Raw genomic sequence first — 21652 nt, 5'->3', positions numbered from 1 at the left:
ATCATATACAGGCATTTCATATGCAAATACTCAATATGAAAATATTTGGTCATTGGGTAACCCCAGGCTCAAAAGAATTAAGACTACAATAAGCTCATATTCTTATACTTTCGTCCACATTTGGTCTAGTGCAGCCACTGAAAGCGAGTCTCGGGGCCGTTTCGATGAGATCAAAAACTATATAATTACATTATTGAAAATTATTTCCTAAGCCGGGACATCCCATATCCAAAAAATGCAAAGTTATCATCAAATTTCTATTAACAATCGGTATTATTCATTCATAAAAAAAAACCAGTTTCTTTATAAACTTGAGCCTCTACCCAGAGGTTGCCTGGAAGAGATCGCTACTTAGCGATAAGGGCGCCTGTTGCACCTCATGTGTACAGTGTGTGTGTGTGTGTGTGTGTGTGTGTGTGTGTGTGTGTGTGTGTGTTGCACACTTTTGTGTATCAAAAATGTTATTTTTAGTTTTAAAGTTGGGTGTAATAAAGAATAAATAAATAAACTTAACAGATTTTTTGTCGGTTTAGTCGTTTATATGAGTTTTCATATATGGAATGTGAATCCAATATTTATCAATTATTTAAACAAAAAATAGTGTACAAAGTTAGTCTCTCATTAATAATAATAAAATAGATAAAGATATACACAAAGGGCCCTACACTAGGGAAATAAGCGCCCTTGCTGCAAAATCTCAAGGGTACTTAAAGCTCATTCGCTTATTAAGCGTTTATTTATCGCTGTCACTTACGACGTATTAGGAAATGAGTAAAGCAGATATTAAAACAGTTTATACTTAAGTTTTATTCATCAATGTAACGCGTTGCAGGTTAGAATTTGAATAAAAGTAAAAAAAGTTTGCTTTCACAGAGCGTTGACATACACGTATAACTTATACAAAACAACATTTTTTTTTTCTCAACAAAACTTACAAAACACCGTCAAAACCAAGGTCAACCAACAAATCGGTTACACTTTTGGAAAATAAAAAAATAATCTTGTTACATATTTAGGAAGTTTGTTGTAACATGCCTCGCTATAATTATATAACTCGGCGTTATTTTTACGAGATAACAATTGGAAAATAAAACATTCCATGTAATTACAGACACCAAAGAAGATTAAAAAAAAAATCGGTCATAATTAGTCACTGAGTAATTGTTCAAATGTAAATCTGATGACAGCACAATATTTACATTTACTTGTAGGAGGATGTATATAAATGAGTACATAGACGTATATAGGGTTAGTTGCCTTTTGACCTCCTGTATATACACTAATGTATACTTGATTATGACGTGTATTATGCCTATCGACCCTACTCATAAACTTAGTACGAGTACACATCAGTATGTAAACAAATCATGGTGTAATGCATGTATAAAATTAGTGAGGGTATTTTTACTGAAGGTATTGATTTTGTCAGTTATGAGTACGTCTTAAATAAAATATGGAATAGTACTTGCTCGCCAGTCTCCGAGTTATAGTACGAAACAACTTAGATCTAGCATCGGCAAATACTTAAAACCGATCACATCCGAAGTAAGTACGCTAGCCCAAATTATCGATATTTATTTCTTATGTGAATGTGATATTTACATATAATAACTTGTAATATCATATGACCTAATGTATTCGTCAATTTCATACGTCGGCGTGATAGGGAGCTATTTCTATTGATTGTATAAATCGGCAGTAATCGGTTTTATTGAATTTGCCGATGCTACATCTAAGTTGTGTAAAACCTCTCTAACGAGTGTTGTGCATTTGATATGAAGAACAGATCTTAGAATCTTTGCACTTATTGAAACTTATTTTCGGCTGCTTTCGCACGATCAAGTTTTTACATTAAAATAAAATAACAATTTTAATTTTGTTCAAAGTTAATCTATAACAGTCACAAATACACAAAAAGAAATTAATATCTTACAGCTTTTCCGACACAACTGTGAAAGAACAAGTTACACATATTTAACGAAAATATTCAAAAGTATGTTTTAATGAACACATATATTTAATACTAAAAGTATATTTTCCATTGGATGTTGCAATTTCCTCATAATCAGTATGCCATGATCTCCACTGGTAATTTGCGAGTAATATCCGCAATATAGTATATTACAAGCGTCACAGAGTACAAAATATAAAGCACCCGAAAATAAGTCGAAGGGTCAAATTTACTAATCAGCGGTATGCCTGTACTGAAAATATATACATGTTGGACCTTCATGGTCGTTGAAAGACTTGGTTAAGTATGCAATGTTGGCAACACTGTAATCTATTTTGATTCTTATGTAGTCCAATCCTTATAAAGTAATAATAAAAAAAAAATAATAATTGACGTTTACCTTATTTAATTGCTTTACCTTACGGTTACCTTTTAATAGCTAACGAGAATCTTATATGTTTATACGTGAACATAGAAAATCATCGTACAGTTTTTGTATGTTTTAATTTACATTCGTTTTATTTCAAGCAATCTTTTTGTATGAATTTTAAGTCAATATCGTAATTATATGCAAAGATACACTGCATACATCAACAAATCTCCACGCAGGCATCCTTTTTTATTTATTTAAAGTTGTCTTTCGACTAAAGCCATATTAAATAATAGGCAAAGGTTCACTGAATAGTGAAATTTAACCCTAAGATTGGTCTTTATTAAATACTTAACCGTTTATCATCGTCGCGAGTGAAAAATCTTAGGTATAATTGCACTTATTTCTTAAGGAGCATGTTCTTGAAGTCGTTGTTACTGAGAGGCCGCTTCGTGTCCCCGTTGCTTTGACTTCCAGTAGAGGGCTTACTCGTCGACGGGGTTTGTAGCACCCTTGGTATAAAACTGCTCAGTTGTGTTCGTCGCCTGAAACATAATGTATAATATTATATATGTATAATTATCCAATGATGTTCTAGTAAACAGATATGTACTTAACGCGCAAAAAGTGAAGACTAGAAAACGTCCTAATTGGGACGTTTGCCTTTAGTCGTTTTCATCATAATTATGTAGTAATACGTTTTGCGTAATTAAAACATCTAGTTATCCCTTTACTTATTATTTTTATCAAGCTATCCTTTTTACTTGTAACGGAATGTAAAATAAACGGTCCCCGGCGCGGCACACTTTTTTCTGTTGTTTAGTATGGATATAACATATCTGTTTATTAGAATATCATTGATCTTATCTCATAATTTTCTCGTAAACAAGACATTCGTAGATAATATCGAAATATCGAGCTCCACCAACTAAAAATAAAAACCATGGTTAATATACCATATTTAATAACTGTATAACTCATAATAGTTCATATTTTTATCGATTACACAATTGGTTATTCCATTGTAATCTATACGTCACCGTAGGATTACAAAATTCGTTAAATTACAATCTGACGAGACAGATTTTAAACTGTCGAAATATTGTGAACTGTGACATATGATTGAAATTAAACGTATTATTTTTCGCTTATTTGTAATCTGACGAGACAGATTGTTATCTAAGCAATTTTATAATCTTACTGTGACATATACAGACATAAGAGGATCTTTCAATGATCAACTAATAAAATAGAAAAAACGTGTTGGTATTCTTACAAGAGCTTAAATAAAGAATATGTCAGTTCATATTGAATTTAAATGCAATGTTGGAATGTGTTATAGCAAAAAGTTTCTACTTGAGAATTTTTATGCAACGCTTAACTCATTTGCGAACAGAAGTTTCCGCTTCCTTAAATAAAGTAAAAAGTAAAGTAAAGTAACAGCCTGTAAATTTCCCACTGCTGAGATAAGGGATTCGGGTTGGTGGAATGCACATGTAGCAGAATTTCGATGAAATTAGACACATGCAGGTTTCCTCACGATGTTTTCCTTCACCGCCGAGCACGAGATGAATTATAAACACAAATTAAGCACATATATATAGCGGTGCTTGCCTGGGTTTGAACCCGCAATCATCGCTCCCTTAAGTAATCAAACATTGAATAAAAGAAGAAAACAGTTGCCATCTGAATCTAGGATTTTTACTTACATTCCTCCTCCTGTATCCCTCTTAGGGATTCCCAGAATGGCACTCGTGGAAGGTTCCTGTCTCGGCGGCGGAGCGCTCACCGACACCTCTATGTTCCTATCCGCTACGAGCAGACCGTTGGTCTTCTTTATAGCTTCGGCTGCTGAATTTTCGTCCTCATAATCTACATACGCCAGACCTTTCGGCTTGCCGTCTCTGTGGAGGGAACAAAATTTTATATATTAAGGCACGTTACCAAAATTTAATGGTAATAAATATATTTTTTTAATATAAACATTTTTAGCCGACTGGCAATACTTTGACAATGCGCTACCAACCTTACAAAATAAGATTTATTTATTTATAATGCAAAACTGTATACATATCATTGCAGGACGTTGTCTCAATTCGATATTACAGCATGTTAAACAAAAATTTTTAAAATATCTATCTATGTTATAATATAATACTATCTATGTTATAATATAATACTATCTTTTTTCTAAATGATATATTCCAAGCAGCAATTATTGTGAGTTCACTCAGGCTGCAACAAAAAAAATCCACCCTGTCTGCTATGACATTGAGAGTACGTAACGTGCGCGACAATGGCGCTTCCTTGAACAACTTGTTTATTTGTTCACACAAATACTACTATCATGAATAGTGTAGCTCTATCCAGGCGGGTTTTGAAGTAATTGATGTAGGGAAACGAATCGAGATGGCCCAGTGGTTAGAACGCGTGCATCTTAACCGATGATTGCGGGTTCAAACCCAGGCAAGCACCGCTGATTCATGTGCTTAATTTGTCTTTACAATTCATCTCGTGCTCAGCGGTGAAGGAAAACATCGTAAGGAAACCTGCATGTCACAAATTTCATAGAAATTCTGCCACATGTGTATTCTATCAACCCGCATTGGAACAGCGTGATGGAATGTGTTGCAAACCTTCTCCTCAAAGGGAGAGGAGGCCTTTAGCCCAGCGCTGAGAATTTACAGGCTGTTGTTGTTGATGTGGGGAAGATTATCAAAAAGTCCTACAGAGTAATATTTGACATTGATTTTTGACTCACTTGAAGGTGACAATCCTAACATCCTTCAGCTTGCCGAACTTATCGAATATTTCCGTTAGGGCCTCCTTAGTGCAGTGCGAGTAGGGCAGGTTCCGTACGAAGAGCTTGTTATTCTCGACGGTCATCGCGTATTTGAAGGTGGGCTTCGTCTTCTTCGACGAGTACCGCGACAGGAACATCGGTCGTCCGTCCAGCGGAGTTCTGTCTTCCTTCAGAGCCTTCTCGACTGACTCCTATAAAAGAAAGTTTAAAGTAAAGTAAAAAAGTAAAGTAACAGTCTGTAAATTTCCCACTGCTGAGATAAGGCCTCCTCTTCCATTAAGGAGAGGGTTTTGGAACATATTCCACCACGCTGTTCCAATGCGGGTTGGTGGAATGCACATGTGGCAGAATTTCGATGAAATTAGACATATGCAGGTTTCCTCACGATGTTTTCCTTCACCGCCGAGCACGAGATGAATTATAAACACAATTAAGCACATATATATAGTGGTGCTTGCCTGGGTTTGAACCCGCAATCATCAGTTAAGATGCACGCGTTCTAACCACTGGGCCATCTCAGCTCTTATGCTCAGCAAAGAAAGTTTAAAAACATAAAATTTTCTTTATTAAACAATGATGTTCTAGTAAACAGATATGTCATGAATGCGGAAAAAGTGAAGACTAGAAAACGTCCTAATTGGGACGTTTGCCTTTAATCGTTTTCATCATAACTATGCCAGTAATACGTTATAATACATCATAATTATGTAGTAATACGTTTTGCGTAATTAAAACATCTAGTTATCTCTTTCACTTATTGTTTTTATCAAGTTATCCTTTTTACTTGTAACGAAATGTAAAATAAACGGTCCCCGGCGCGGCACACTTTTTTCTGTTGTTTAGTATGGGTATAACATATCTGTTTATTAGAATATCATTGTTATTAAAGTAATCTTTTACGAACCCTTTTAGATCATCGTATAACAGAATTGTGTCAGACGTAAATTTATCATTGGTTTGGAATGTAGATTCTATTATAGATGAAAGAAGAACCGGCAAGAAACTCTTTTTCAATCAATCACAAAAACCAGTAACGAAATAAGCAATTAAATTTTCGACAAATTGTCATATTTATAAAACTGAAGTCCATTAAAAACTTCGACGACGACCTCCATGGTCGAGTGGTGTGTACATGGGTACGCCACTCTGAGGTCCCGGGTACGATTCCCGGCCGAGTCGATGTAGCTTACCATTAGTTTTCTATGTTGTCTTGGGTCTGGGTGTTTGTGGTACCGTCGTTCTTTCTGATTTCCATAACACAAGTGCTTCAGCTACTTACATTGGGATTAGAGTAATGTATGTGATAATGTCTAATATTTATTTATTCTTTTATAATCACGAAAGATTGGCTTACCGGCGACTTATATTGACAGTAACAAATTGATCCACCAAACGCTTTGACGCCGGCTTTCACTCGTAATGAAACAATGTCCCCAAATTCAGACAATTTCTTCCTCAAATTCTGTTCATTTACTCTGAAAATATATCGAACATTAGAAAATTGACAATTTTAATGATTAAAATTAAAATGAGCATTAATATATTCACTTGAAGTCAAGGTTGCTGACGAATAAAGTGCTGGCCTCTCTCCCAGCGCCGGTGATTTCTGTAGACGAGTCTCTTCGTTGCCGCTTGTTATCTGCCGCTAAAAGAAACATGCAAATATATAAATAACTTACGGTATCTTGTAACGTTTGGTACCCTTAGCTAACCGTACCCGTTTTCTAAGTATAGAATTGTGGTAACGTCAACTTACTACCTACTTTTCCGATCTTTGAAAAAATCAACGATATATTCCAGGAAATGTACATGACCCTAATAAAGTATAATTACATCTAAATCTTAACATTTTAATGAAAAATAATTTTGCAGTGTTTTTAATTCTCATTTCCTTCCTTCCTCTATTTCCTCTCTCTCTCTCTCTCTCTCTCTCTCTCTCTCTCTCTCTCTCTCTCTATTTCTCTGTATATACAGAGAAAATCTTATCTCATAGTCTAATGGGCTGGTAAGCTGCGTTCGGAATGAGATCGAACGAAGGATTACTCCTGCTGACCTCAGAAATTCAATCTGATTAAATAGATCAGTCATTATGTAAAGTTTGCATTTTCGTCAGTCTTACCTTCTGTGTCGTCGTCGTGTGACCGTTTCACCCCTCCCCCCGCGTCGCCCCCCCTGTCCTCTTCGCCATCTACTTCCATATCCGTTTCCTTCTTTCTCTTCACCTCACTGGCTTCAGAACTGGACTGAAGTGAGCTGTCGGACTTTCTCTTCCCTTTGGTCGGTTTCTCGTCCTTCTTCTTTTTGCTGTCGACCTTTGATTTCTTGTTCGCCGCTTGCTTCCCTTTCTGTTTCTGACCCATCATTTTCTCCTTCATCGCTTGGTAACTTTGACGCCACTCCTCAAGTTTTTCCTACCAACATAGACTAAATTTTACCCTGTGTAAATCAAATCAAATCAAAATACTCTTTCTTGTAGACTAGTTAACACAGTCAAACTCAAACTACTTTATTCAATATAAAAGTATTACACTTTCTTACTGATGGTCGATTGAAACAGTACCACCGGCTCGGAAAACAAAATACCCTGACCTAAGAAGAACTGGCAAAAGAAACTCAGCGGTATTTTTGGGTCTCATGTATTATATAAACAAGTTAAATGAAATGAAATAGCCAGGCGATAGTTTCATTCTCAAGGTGTGCTATCAATCATAAACTCATTAATTGTATAATAAACTTTTACACACAAGCGTTCCTTAATATTTTTTTAAATTTGGCAACAGAGGCATTTTGAACGCTTTCTGGGATCCTGTTGTAAAACCATATACATTGTCCCACAAAGAAGTTACTGACTGAGTTAGTGTTTAATCACGTTTCAGAAAGATGCACAAGAGGCGACCTTATCGCTAAAACAGCGAACAAACCTCACTAGTGAATGTAAAAGTATTAATTAATATTTAGTTATTGAGTTTTGACCAAGAGTCGAGATGGCCCAGTGGTTAGAACGCGTGCATCTTAACCGATGATTGCGGGTTCAAACCCCGGCAAGCACCGCTGATTCATGTGCTTAATTTGTCTTTATGATTCATCTCGTGAAGCGAAGGAAAACATCGTGAGGAAACCTGCATGTGACAAATTTCATAGAAATTCTGCCACATGTGTATTCCACCAACACGCATTGGAACAGCGTGGTGGAATGTGTTGCAAACCTTCTCCTCAAAGGGAGAGGAGGCCTTTAGCCCAGCAGTGGGAATTTACAGGCTGCTGTTGAGTTTTGACACATTAGATTCATTGGGCCAGTGTGTGGTACCTCGCAGAGCTGCGCGCACTCGACGCTGGTGGCGAGCTTGCCGTGGTCGCGCTCGTAGTCCGTCCACAGGCGCGCCACGGCGGGCGGGTAGTCGCTCACGCTGCGCAGTGCGCGCCGGTGCAGTTCGCGCAGCCTGCGCCACCGCATCAGACATGGAATGTACAGTCAGCATAAGAAAAGGTTCCCTATTACCTTACCTTAAGACCTACTTTCCTGTGCTCAGTATGAGCAATAATCTGTTTTGCCGATTGAGAATGTAGTGTTGTATGTTTAAACGACAACATGTAATAAATAAAAAAATAAAAAAAAATCATTGTGTGCTACGTCTCCCAAGAAGACGACAAAAATGATTTCCAGCGAAGATCTGCTGATGTTTAGTATAAATATAAAACGCCAAAATGTAATTGAATATAAAATGTAAAAAAAGGTACGGGCATCTGCGAGCCTGTGGATGTTGTATTTTAAATAAAAAAAAAAAAAAAAACGACAACATGTATTTTGTTGATATTATATTTTAAATATGAGACATCACATACATTACTCTGATCCCAATGTAAGTAGCTGAAGCACTTGTGTTATGGAAATCAGAAGTAACGACGGTACCACAAACACCCAGACCCAAGACAACATAGAAAAGTAATGGTAATCTACATCGACTCGGCCGGGAATCGAAACCGGGACCTCAGAGTGGTGTACCCATGAAACCGGTGTACACACCACTCGACCATGGAGGTTGACAATGAGTATGACAAAAATCATCAAATTATTGCGTCATCTAAACATCAACATCATGTTGATGTTTAGATGACGCAATAATTTGATGTATAGATCCAAAAGGTACTAAGAGTCTAAGACTTGATAAAGGAATTAATTTGAAAACTGACGAAGGTATTCTTCAGACTGTACACACATAAACAAAATATACAACTATATTGAGTGAAAATACCACCGGTTCGGAAAGTAGATTCTACCGAGAAGAACCGGCAAGAAGCAGTGGTTACTCTTTTACAACATTTAAAAATACAAAGTCATGTTAGTTAAATACAATTATTTATATATGTATAATATATCCTCCTAGAAATCAAGTATTAATTCCAAACTTTTTTAGCGGAGGAGAAAACAAAACAAATTTGACACTGAATTGCTGTCGAGATCCACAATAATCTATGATTATAAATGCATTACAGATTTGCGACAAAATTACATTTTGGATGTCGCCGAAGTTATCAAAAGTTTGGATGTAAAATTCAAAGTAAGAATAAAAGTAGTAAAATCGAATAGCGTTGTATTATATCTAATCTATGTCTACTTTAAGAATATATTAAACAATAAATGTATATATAGCTTAGTTTAGCGGTGCTAGAGGCACATGAAATATATAAAAGCATGATTTGTTTAGCGCTACTTCTTCCTCGAATGGAATAATATACAATATACATAAATGTATCCCATAAAATTTATAAAAATTAAATAAAGCTGCTGGAGTTAAGCGATGAAATTGACATGATTAATAGATAATAAGAAAATAAAATGGAAGGGGGCTGTCAGATATCCTCATCGAGAAGACTGAAACTATTCTGTTAAACAAATTCATAAATCCCTATGAATAGACTTATAACAGTTAATTTCTTAATTATGTAATTATTTTATTTAATACGGTATACTTATCGCAGACACACATAAGATAATTCTTACTTCTACACAACCCATGTTATGAAATGTACAAATTTCATCAGCTCTTAAGAAGGTATCTTAAAAAAAAAGAGTGCGTTATATCGCACTCCTACAAAAAAATACATTTGTTTCTCGAGGAATATAACCAATAGTAACTAACCTGCGCTCGGAAGCTGGTGGGTCGCGCGTCATTTCGAGATGAATTAAAGCTTCCCAGTACTTGGATAGGGTTTTGTTTTCGCCGTATTCTAGACAAGAAATTATTACTTTATTAAATGAACCTCATTTACAATACAAATATCACTACACGGTGTTATACACAAAGATCTTACGACTTTTCGTTGAAAAAAAAATAAGACATTTGAATTATATCCATTACTTACTGAATATTTCTTCAAAAATTTCTCGCCCTTGTACTGGATCCTTTATTCTTTTGTATTCAAGTCGCGCCCAAAATAAAGGCACTTCACAATCATTCGCCTCCTCACCCCAGGCCTGCACAAAAGAAAAACACAATAAGCATTCTCACAACGAATCGTAGTTGTTGTTATACTTAATAAGTAGAAGACAGCAGTGGAGGCGATAAACTTGGTTTGTTTTGTTAAAACGCAATGTATCGTAGCGCAAATGATATCATCGTGCCCACTTATATTTCGCACTACAGGCATCAAGAACATGATCTTAATTAGCAAGGTTACGTATGCGTATTTTTTATGATACAGGGAGACTCTACTGGGCTTATTTTATAGTAGCGGCACGCTATGATGGCCGTTTTGACGTTTGCCCGCTCATGAAGTTTCGTATTTAATAAATAATTACATCAAAGGAGCAAATTGTTGTTCTTTATTGTCAATAGTGACGTGCAGTTAGTCATAAAATTTATGACTAAAGAAGAATGGGAAAAGGTTGTAAATAGAACTATTAAATTAACAAAGAAAGATTATGAAATAAATGTGAAAATAGATAATATTTTAGAAAATGAACTTATAATTAATGTGAGTGACGATAGCAGTGAGAGTAAAAGCAGCAGTATGGACGACTCCGATTAAATATAGCCACTAGTGTTTTTGGTTTCTTTTTTGTATCAATTTATTTCTGGTATGCAATGTGTTTATAAAGTTATTCATTCTAATCCCAATTTTTGATTTAAATTGATTTAGTTATATATAACTTAAACTTATTTTATATATTTTTTTATTAAACCTTTTAATCAGATACTACTTGCAACAAAAACTTGAAATAAATTACTTGCAAAAAACAACGATTTGAATATATTATATCGATAATAAATTTACATTTCACATCACTTTTTTAATGTGTCAAAACGGCCATAGTATCTTGCCGCTAGAATAATAAAAAAATAAACATATTGGTTCGTAGTCTCTCACCTCGGCTAGAGAGTCCCAGGCGAGTCGGCACGAACGGCGCAGGCGCTCCACAAGCGCGGGGTCGTCGAAGTCAGTGCAGCGCCGCGTGTACTCCAAGTAGGCCAGCCACAGCGACTCCGCCTGCTTGTACGACTCCATGCCCTTCGACAGCGCCGACTCGAATATCGACTTCACCTGCAAAGACTCAGGTCAGCGATACGGTATTCAAAAATATCACGTATAGTACGACACAAATTAGATGTAGCATCGGAAAATGCAATGGAATGGAAAATAAAATCGATCACTGCCGATTTACACGACCAATAGAAATAGCTCCCTATCGCGCCATTCGACGCTATTCGTCGCTATAGATTCACGCGTCAGAGAAAGCGAGTGCATGTCAATCGACGCGTCAAATTGACGAATATCGGTCATGTGATATTACAAGTTATTACGTTCGTGCAAAGACCACATTCGCATGAGAAATAAATATTGATGATTTGGGATAGCGTATTAAATTCGGATGCGATCGGTTTTACGAATTTTGCCGATGCTACATCTACGTTGTGTCGTACTAGGCTCCGGCCGGGCTGGTCCGTGCACCGACCTCGTCGAAGTCCTTCTCGTCGCGCTCGGCCTGCTGCATGCGCAACACCCAGAAGAGTGCGCGGCGTGGCTGGCGGCGAGAGCACAGCGCCAGCACGCGCTGCAGGCCGGCTCGCGACGCCGTGCGCTGCGCCAGACGCGCCATGGCCGCCAGCAGAGCACCCGCCGCGCCGCCCGCGCCGCACTCCGACGTCGCGCGGTCGTACACCACCTGCCACCCCACACAGCTATAGTAGTCGAAGTAGTCTTCGTAGTCGAAGTTCCGTTCCCTTCCGTTCCGTTACTTTGTCATGGATCCTATGCTCACAACATTACCAAACTTTCACCAAACTACCCTTGAAGTATATATTTTATAATAAAAAAAGAATCATCAAAATTGGTTAACGTGATTTTCAGTTATTCACCTATTTGTCGCGCATATACATAATGCAAATTTAAGACTTATGTCGTTTTCATACGGATACCATCATCGGAAAAAAAATAATTAATTGTTAAAATGGGACCCCACTGGAAGCACTATCTTTCAAACAAAAAAAAAAAATTATGAAAATCGGTCCACGCAGTGAAAAGTTATGAGGTAACAAACATAAAAAAAAATACAGACGAATTGATAGCCTCCTCCTTTTTGAAGTCGGTTGAAAACGAAATCGCTTACTTGTCTTTATGTATACCTAGATCTTTAAAATTACACAACGGAACGGAAAAGAACGAACGGACTCCGCTGTCCCACCGAGACAGGGCGACTCTGCATTCATTATAACTATTACATTTTGTTATACAATCATCTAGATTGATAATAGATGCAGAAAATCGATATTCTCGTCACTCATTCATACCTTCAGTATCCCATTGCTGTCGCATTCCGCATATTTATCTTCTTTCGATAATTCTTTTATCGCATCTATGTACTCCAGATAAACCTTACATTTCTCTTCTGGGTCTCTAAAAAATTAAATCAACGAATTAATAGTCGTAAAATTAAAAATTAAACGAACACAATATAAATCGTATGAAAGTCCTCACTCTAGAGTTAATAATTTGTCCTCGAATGGTGTTATTTTCTGTAGATACTCCACAGCCGCGTCGTGTTGTTTTTTGACCTGCAAATGAGTTGAAAGTAAAGTAAAAGTAAAGTAAAGTAACAGCCTGTACATTTCCCACTGCTGAGATAAGGCCTCCTCTTCCATTAAGGAGAGGGTTTGGAACATATTCCACCACGCTGTTCCAATTCGGGTTGGTGGAATGCACATGTGGCGGAATTTCAATGAAATCGGACACATGCAGGTTTCCTCACGATGTTTTCCTTCACCGCCGAGCACGAGATGAATTATAAACACAAATCAAGCACATGAATCAGCGGCGCTTGCCTGGGTTTGAACCCGCAACCATCGGTTAAGATGCACGCGTTCTAACCACTGGGCCATCTCGACTCAATGAAAAAAATACAGAGTTAATTAACTTTCAAACAACTAATCAAATATTAGAACAGAGAGGTGAGGTACCTTGTCTACGTAGGCCTGGTCGTGCACGGCCAACGCCAGCTCCTGCAGCGGCGGCCAGGCCTCGTCGCCGCGCAGCAGCGGCCGCGACACGGCCTCCTCCAGGCACCACAACACGCGCAGCCGCTGCTCCTTGTAGTCCGGGTCCGCTTCGCTGTTCGGACCGCACAACTTTTTAACCACTTTGGCCAATACGATGACACGAAAATTCGATGAGGTTTACAGAACAGAACAGGAGTCGAGATGGCCCAGTGGTTAGAACGCGTGCATCTTAACCGATGATTGCGGGTTCGAACCCAGGCAAGCACCGCTGATTCATGTGCTTAATTTGTCTTTATAATTCATCTCGTGCTCAGCGGTGAAGGAAAACATCGTAAGGAAACCTGTATGTGACAAATTTCATAGAAATTCTGCCACATGTGTATTCCACCAACCCGCATTGGAACAGCGTGGTGGAATATGTTCCAAACCTTCTACTCAAAGGGAGAGGAGGCCTTTAGCCCAGCAGTGGGAATTTATAGGCTGTTGTTGTTGTTGTTGTTACAGAACTTCTTGAGGCCTCTTTGAATTATCCATTTATGATTTTTGAAACGTTTTTATATACTCATTAAATGTTAATATTAGTGTCTGGCAGTAGTTTAATTTGTACAGTACAACACAAATTAGATGTAGCATCGGAAAATGCAATTGAATGAAAATAAAACCGATTACTGCCGATTTACAAAACCAATAGAAATAGCTCCCTATCACGCCATTCGACGCTATTCGTTGCTATAGATTCACGCGTCAGAGATAGCAAGTGCATGTAAATCGACGCGTCAAATTGACGAATATATCAGGTCATATGATATTACAAGTTATTACGTTTGTGTAAAGATGATATTCGCGTAAGAAATAAATATTGATAATTTGGGATAGCGTACTCAATTCGGATGTGATCGGTTTTACGAATTTTGCCGATGCGACATCTAAGTTGTGTCGTACTATACCTAATAATAGTCGGTGTAATTTTATATTTTGAAGAATAACAATAAACAGCCTAAAAGAATCATAGATGTTTTTCATTTGCTTGTCTACTTTGATACAACAATCTCAATAAAAACCTCATAGTCTCGAGTTTTGCCTTTTCCAGTTCGAGCTTAGCGTCCCAGAAGATCTTTCCGGAGAGGGGGTCAGCGCCGGCGCGCCGCAATACCTCGTCCAACTGCTCGCGCGCAGACACCGCCTCGCCCGCGCTCAGCGACCACGAACACCACTCGCTCAGGATCGGAATGGCTGAGGAGCATTGTTTAATATATAAAGTAAAGTAAAGTAACAGCCTGTAAATTTCCCACTGCTGAGATAAGGCCTCCTCTTCCATTAAGGAGAGGGCTTTGGAACATATTCCACCACGCTGTTCCAATGTGGGTTGGTGGAATGCACATGTGGCAGAATTTCGATGAAATTAGGCACATGCAGGTTTCCTCACGATGTTTTCCTTCACCGCCGAGCCCGAGATGAATTATAAACACAATTAAGCACATATATATAGTGGTGCCTGCCTGGATTTGAACCCGCAATCATCGGTTATGATGCACGCGTTCTAACCACGGGGCCATCTCAGCTCTAATATATAATTATATTTAATTCAAGCTTAGTGTCTGACCGAACCTCTCCACTATAACAAATTACGTCAATATTGACAGAGGTCAAAGATTTTCAGTTAACATCCAAATAAAGCAAACTGTTAGGATTGCACGAGAACACAATAAAACAGGTAATATGCAGGGGCCGAAGGCACACTGAATGATGTGCCATCCCACTTGGTTATCTGAATAATTATTTTTAATTAAGAAGTTCTTGAGAAAACTATAGACTATGCTGTATATATTTCTGCACAATGTAATTTTAAAAAATAAATATTTACAGTTATTATTAAGTAACTACAGAATATAAATAATAAAATTTGTATATTAATAATATAAGTAACTTAAAACTTACAGTAACAGTCTAGTGTGGCTTCTTGAAAGAGTTTAGCAATGTGTTCCCGGGACTGGGGTGAGTGTGCCAGAGTCTCCTCTGTCTGTAACCTTAGGAGCCAGTGCTCTGCACGTAATAATGATAGCTGTTGCAGTCGGTCAAAGGCTGCACGCCATCTATCCAGCTCTGAGAGACTCCTACAATGGATTACATTTTTTTAAAATAATTCTGGTTTAATTCAAAATTAATGACTTATCACTAAATAATTTAAAAAAAAGAATAGTATTTTTAAAATTTAAATATAACTTGGAAATAATTCTATATGAAACACTTACCAAATTAATTACATAAAAAATTGCAAACATAGGTATAAATTAAAAATTCCCAATGCATACATAGGCATGCAAGCATGTAGATGCTTAAGGTATATACAGAGCAACTAACTTTATTATTTACCAATCACAAAACACATACCAGAGAGCCTGAATCAATTCAATATGATCATTGTAATTATATGGATCTTCTGCTATCCGTTGCTCTAAATCAGTAACTTTTTTCTCCATTGCTTCTTCATCGTCATCATCCTGTAACAGTTTTAAAAGTCACAAATAAAACAAATATTATGTAGAAATAAGCTATAACATGAAAGAAAAAAACTATTGCATTGCAAAAAATATTTTTCATGTTGTATTAGAAAAGCGTGCCTCAAGCAGTATGCTTAATATATCTCAAATGTTACACCTTGACTATGTCAGCTTTACATTTTCGTAAAAATTCGATCTTCCTAACCAATCCTAAATAAACTTGAAAATTGAATTGCAATTGCTCAATGATTTAGCCTTGATTAGACAGAGGGACTCTAACATTTGTATTAGTCTATATTAATATAATAATCGCAGAAATAAATATGTAATGTATTCCTGGTTGGAAGCATGAGGATCAATTACTTGGGCTTCTATAATGAGACAACATTCATAAAAAAATATATATATTTAACTGCTATAACCTATGGTTGTTTGGATAAGCAACAGACAGTTTATATTTAAAAACCTACATGATATTTTATCTAGGTCAATCATAATTTTAAGTATCGTTTTATGTTTATGAGTTTTTATATTCAATTATAATAAAATATTTACATTTCTATTTATCACCGTTATGTGGTTCGAGTCCAGCAAACGGAAACTTCTTATAAGACTACAAAAGCACTAGTTATATATTTTAATATCTACGACGAACTGCCAATATACAAGATATCGACTCTAGATTTTCATTTTTTTAAATTAAGGTAGCTCAATTTTTTTGGACAAACGGGCAAATGTGAAACAGTAACCTTACTTAATCGAATTGAAATCCAAAAATGCTTACGTCTGAATCATCAGAGTCCTGTTCACCGTCGTCTTCTTCAACAACGACTTCGATTTCGTTTTCTTCTTCAGATCCATTTCTAACTTCATCTTCAACTATAGCCATATTCTTGGATCAAATGATCTATAAATAAGAAAATTGGACTGTTTGATAACATACAATATAAACGCTATGGCGGTCCTAAACTGCCAAAATCAATTATTGACATCTGACACTCATACATTATTGCTAGTGAAAATAATCTAATAGCAGCCCATTTTAATTTTAATTTTTTTGTGTGTTGCAGACCTATACTAGCAAGAAAACAATTACAATTTTTACTAAAGTATAATTTAGCGGTAAGTATATAGTATATACTTATTACGATCAACTGAATGAGCACGAAGAAAATCCATATTTTACAAGAATTACATTTAACATTACGGATACATAGGTTTTCTTACAAAATTGTAACTTAGTACTTTAGTAAAAATTGAGAATTATTTTTGTACTAGCTGTGCCCACGACCTTGTACGCGTTTGAATTTAACAAAATATAAACAGGGTTATTGGTAATTCGATGAACATCCGCTAAGAGGTGATAGGAGTGACTATTTGCAATATTTTGAACCCATGCATGATCCAAAAGTGAACCATTTTCGAGTTATCAAGTTTTGTAGGCTTTTTCAAAATTTGTCAAAAATGCAACTTCAAAAGTTTATTTAGAAAAAATATCAACAAATTTTTTTTTTTCTTCTGATTTATAAAAACGAATAAACACTGGATATTTGTGAATATTTAAACAGTCATTATCAGCCCAAATTTAAAAAAAAGGAAAGGAAAACGATATTATTTAAATATTTTTAAAATGTTGTTGGAACGATATTATTTAAATATTTTTAAATTATGGAATTTGTTCTGCATATTCTTTTAAAAGATAACCGATTTCATAGCTTTTTAAAAAATGTATAAAAATTAGGAATTTATTTCAAAGCAGCCGAAAAAAATGACCAGAAAGGACGTTAGTATGAATTCGTATTCAAACATAAACGAATTTGTACTAAAGGTCGCTCTTTAAAATTCCCACAAAATTAATTAAAAATAATATAAAATGTAAAAAATCTTACTTACTCACTCAACTTACTTACTTAATAAAAGTTTAAGATAAAATTTAAATAAATAAACAGTTTAATAGCTAAGTTATAAGTAAGACATTTTGCGATATAGCCTAATTAAAGGTTTTAATAAGCGAATTCTCTCTAATAAACTAACATAACTCTCTACAACATAGCACTGTATACACAGCATGTTCTACAGTGTATCATGCACGATTCTATCCTTATCATTATTATCACGAAGAGATCCCTGAAAGGAGAGTTATTTTTTGAAAATCGTGCTTAATGCAGATTCAGGGGTCATGTCTTGTTTGGAAAAAAGTTTGCGGACCATTTGGAGTAAGAAAGTGCACAAAAATCCTATCCTCCTCGAAGAATTACTTACAAAAGGAAGATTACGAGACAAAATATCCTATACCAGAGAGAAAGGGGCACTGCAGATTTTAGTACTAATGTTACGCGATCTTCGATAGCCATTTTCATAATTGTAGTAGAGTTAGACCCATATCGTGGCCAGATAGTAATTCCGACTAAAGAATCGCAAGTTGCAATCTCTAGTTTACTGAGAAGACTTCGTATTACAGATTACACAATTATTAGAATACGAATTTTCAAAAAATAACTCTCTTTTCGTCTTTCAGTCATGCCCAAACGTTTGATGATGCATTTTAGGCATCCTAGATGTATTGATCATAATTTACCTATATGGCATCAATTATTTAGCGTCCTCTCAGGATGGACTGTATTTGGGACTGCGACGTTGCCACCTTTTAGTTTGTTGTCTCTTTCTTTTCCTATCGCTTTTCTGTACCTGCCACCGGCTAACAAAGTGGCGTCCAGTATGCGGACGCCAAAAGCAATTTAAATGCACTTTCGCCTTCTTCCTTCCTTATATATTGTATCCTAAGTTACTCCCTATTATATCAGTTATCTGACAGTGAAAGTCGCGTCAAAATCGGTCCAATCGTTCCAGAGATTAGCCGGAACAAACAGACAGACAGGCCGACAAAAATTATAAAAAATGTTATTTTGGTATGTGTGCATTAAGTAAAATAGGGCTGTTTTAATATTATAAACAGAAACTCCAATCTTATTATATGTACAATGGAATGTGACTGATATGTGCCGTATTAAAAGATAATTCACTTCATTGTAGATGATTATTATATACATACCTATTACTAGTTAAAATTAAAATGAAAATGGTTTAATGGCTTGTAAAATATATTAATGTGTATGTTTTATTATAAAAAGAAATAAATAAATAAATAAAAATAAATAGTAAACCAGATGGTAGCCGAGGTATTTTTTGGGATGAATTAGTAGCAAGGGTATAGGTACAGAAATAAAACTTGAACAATTTGTCTACAATTTATTTGTTTTTATAAAAAAATATGATTACATGTTTTTTATTATTTGGTTTTTTAACACGGAAAAGTCAAATTTCGTTGACATTCGTCGACAGTACTATCCCTCGCATCACGACTTTGGCACCTACATCTATGACGATATTCTAGCCGATTCACTAACATTACCTAATATTTTATGATTTTAATTTATTCTTTTCATTTATTTTATTTAACATTATGTATAGTGTAGTTTCACACAATAATAATATCTAATTAATAAATGCACCAAGAGGATAATTTTATGTTGAAATATGTTTTGATACGTTGACATTTATCGAAGCCTTAATGTTTTTTAAATAATACTTTAATCGATGGGCGACAGAATATCGCTTATGCTTACCATACCACATGACTTAACATATTTATATATCACTCGGGTTATGTTCGCGATCATATATATTACTTTGGCCGATACTTTGGCAAAGATATATTTGCCATGTTATATATGCCGCATACACTGAAGTCCCTGTGCGACCTCACGACGGCAACAATTTTCCTAGCGTAGTCGAGAAATTTTGGTCAAAACAAAATATATGATCTGATGATATATAAATATATAATAAAAATAGGAATACAAAAAAAAACAGAATACTCTGTGACAATAAAATCATAAACATTTGCAAACAGATTAAATATTTTATATAGTATCTTTTTTATTTTCATAATGTAATATTGTGTAGCTGACAGACATAATGAAATTAAATATAAATCTAATATTCTTTTAAAAAAATCTTATTTCCTAACGTGTCAGTTTTCCATTCATAATCCATGTCATTAACACAATAAACACAATCATAAAATTAAATGATAATACGATTAAATTGCATAGACCAAACAATTTATAAAACAATTATAAATTTCATTTCAATCCCATTTATAAAAAAATCTAAAATTTTTGAAGTTACATTGTTACAATTAGATCTATTTCCCAGTCATAACATATTTAATGAGATAATTTGGTCAAACGGTCTTAGCCCCTATGAGAGACCAACAGTACTGTACATGGTACAACATTCACAAAATAAATAACATTATACTGTAACATTTATATAAATAGAATTGAAATGTAATCAAAATAATTATTAATACTTACAAACGGAAGATAGTAAATCAGTCCACATTTTGAGAAAAATAATTAAAATAATACTAGGAATAGAGAACATAATATTGACAAAATTTCACGTCTAACTTTCTTAAGAAATAATACGATAATGTATGATCGACAAATTTTTCATTAAATTTAATTTATAGATGGCACAAGTCAAATATCATAAGTCTCAGATCGATAAATGTAAATATTTTTTTTTTAAATATAATAATATAATTGCATATTATTTTGAAAAATTTTATAGGTCAGTTCTGTCAATGGAAGGGATCTAACATCTAGGAATTGTTTGATATCTTAGAACAATTTAATTATATATTATTTTGATGTATTAGGACAATGAATGTGTGTGGTGGTGGTAACCACAGGGAAAAACTATCAAAAAACCCTACCACACATAAATAATTGTTAAATAAAATTTTATAATTGAATATTGAATATTATTAAAATTTAATTGGAATTACTTTTGCGCAGAAGACTTACATAAACACAAATATATATAAGAAAAATTATCATTAAAATAATCACTAAAATTAATGTAAAACAATAGTTACAATTATATTGTGATTAAACATTCAAATAAGTTTTACATTTATTTTGTGTGTATATCATTATAAACTATGTTTTATTATAGCTGGCATAAAAGGGTTCATCATTCTTTAAACAACATTTGAAAACAGAAAAATAGATTAAATTATTTGCTTGCAGAGACAAAAAATACAACTTGATTATAATTTTAAATGTAGTAATGTTTTAAATGTATGGAGAAATTTCTATATCAAAATTATTTCAAAACATTGAATGAGAATCTTTACTGTATTGTAACAGTGTAAAGTATTTCTCAGTTTATTCTATATTTGTGTTGCTACATATATTTTATAAATGAGTTAAACCAAATCTATGCCAGCCTTTTTAAATCATATAAACTATATATTATTGCAGATATAATAGGTAACATTAATCATTACATAATATTAAAATATATGAATAAAAATTATTACAATAAAAAATATATGTTAATGAGATATTACACTAATAATTAAGTTTTATATTTCGATTAAATTTGTTTATAACTAGGATCAGTACTAAATAACTTCAATTTTAGGTTAAAGTTTCGAGAATCATACGAATTTGAAATTCT

The 21652-nt window shown here is 34.8% G+C and overlaps 1 protein-coding gene across 1 annotated transcript; it reads right to left on the bottom strand.

Annotated features, from left to right (window-relative positions):
- Window positions 1-1394: 1394 nt before the first annotated feature.
- Window positions 1395-17111, bottom strand: LOC124532688 (squamous cell carcinoma antigen recognized by T-cells 3-like). Its single transcript, XM_047107713.1, has 18 exons — window positions 16905-17111; window positions 16011-16120; window positions 15558-15733; window positions 14681-14852; window positions 13581-13731; window positions 13102-13178; window positions 12915-13020; window positions 12080-12289; window positions 11494-11667; window positions 10489-10600; window positions 10266-10353; window positions 8432-8564; window positions 7244-7535; window positions 6673-6769; window positions 6479-6599; window positions 5083-5315; window positions 4031-4225; window positions 1395-2866 (listed from the first exon to the last, which is right to left on the bottom strand). The coding sequence occupies exons 1-18, from the start codon at window positions 17007-17009 to the stop codon at window positions 2722-2724; spliced, it is 2697 nt and encodes an 898-aa protein (XP_046963669.1). The 5' UTR covers window positions 17010-17111; the 3' UTR covers window positions 1395-2721.
- Between the last annotated feature and the right edge of the window lie 4541 nt (window positions 17112-21652).

Source organism: Vanessa cardui, chromosome 10 (assembly GCF_905220365.1).
Source record: "Vanessa cardui chromosome 10, ilVanCard2.1, whole genome shotgun sequence".
In the NCBI taxonomy this organism is placed as follows: Eukaryota; Metazoa; Arthropoda; class Insecta; order Lepidoptera; family Nymphalidae; genus Vanessa; species Vanessa cardui.
Note: the sequence above shows the minus strand (reverse complement) of the source record. Positions and strands in the feature narration are given on the sequence as shown.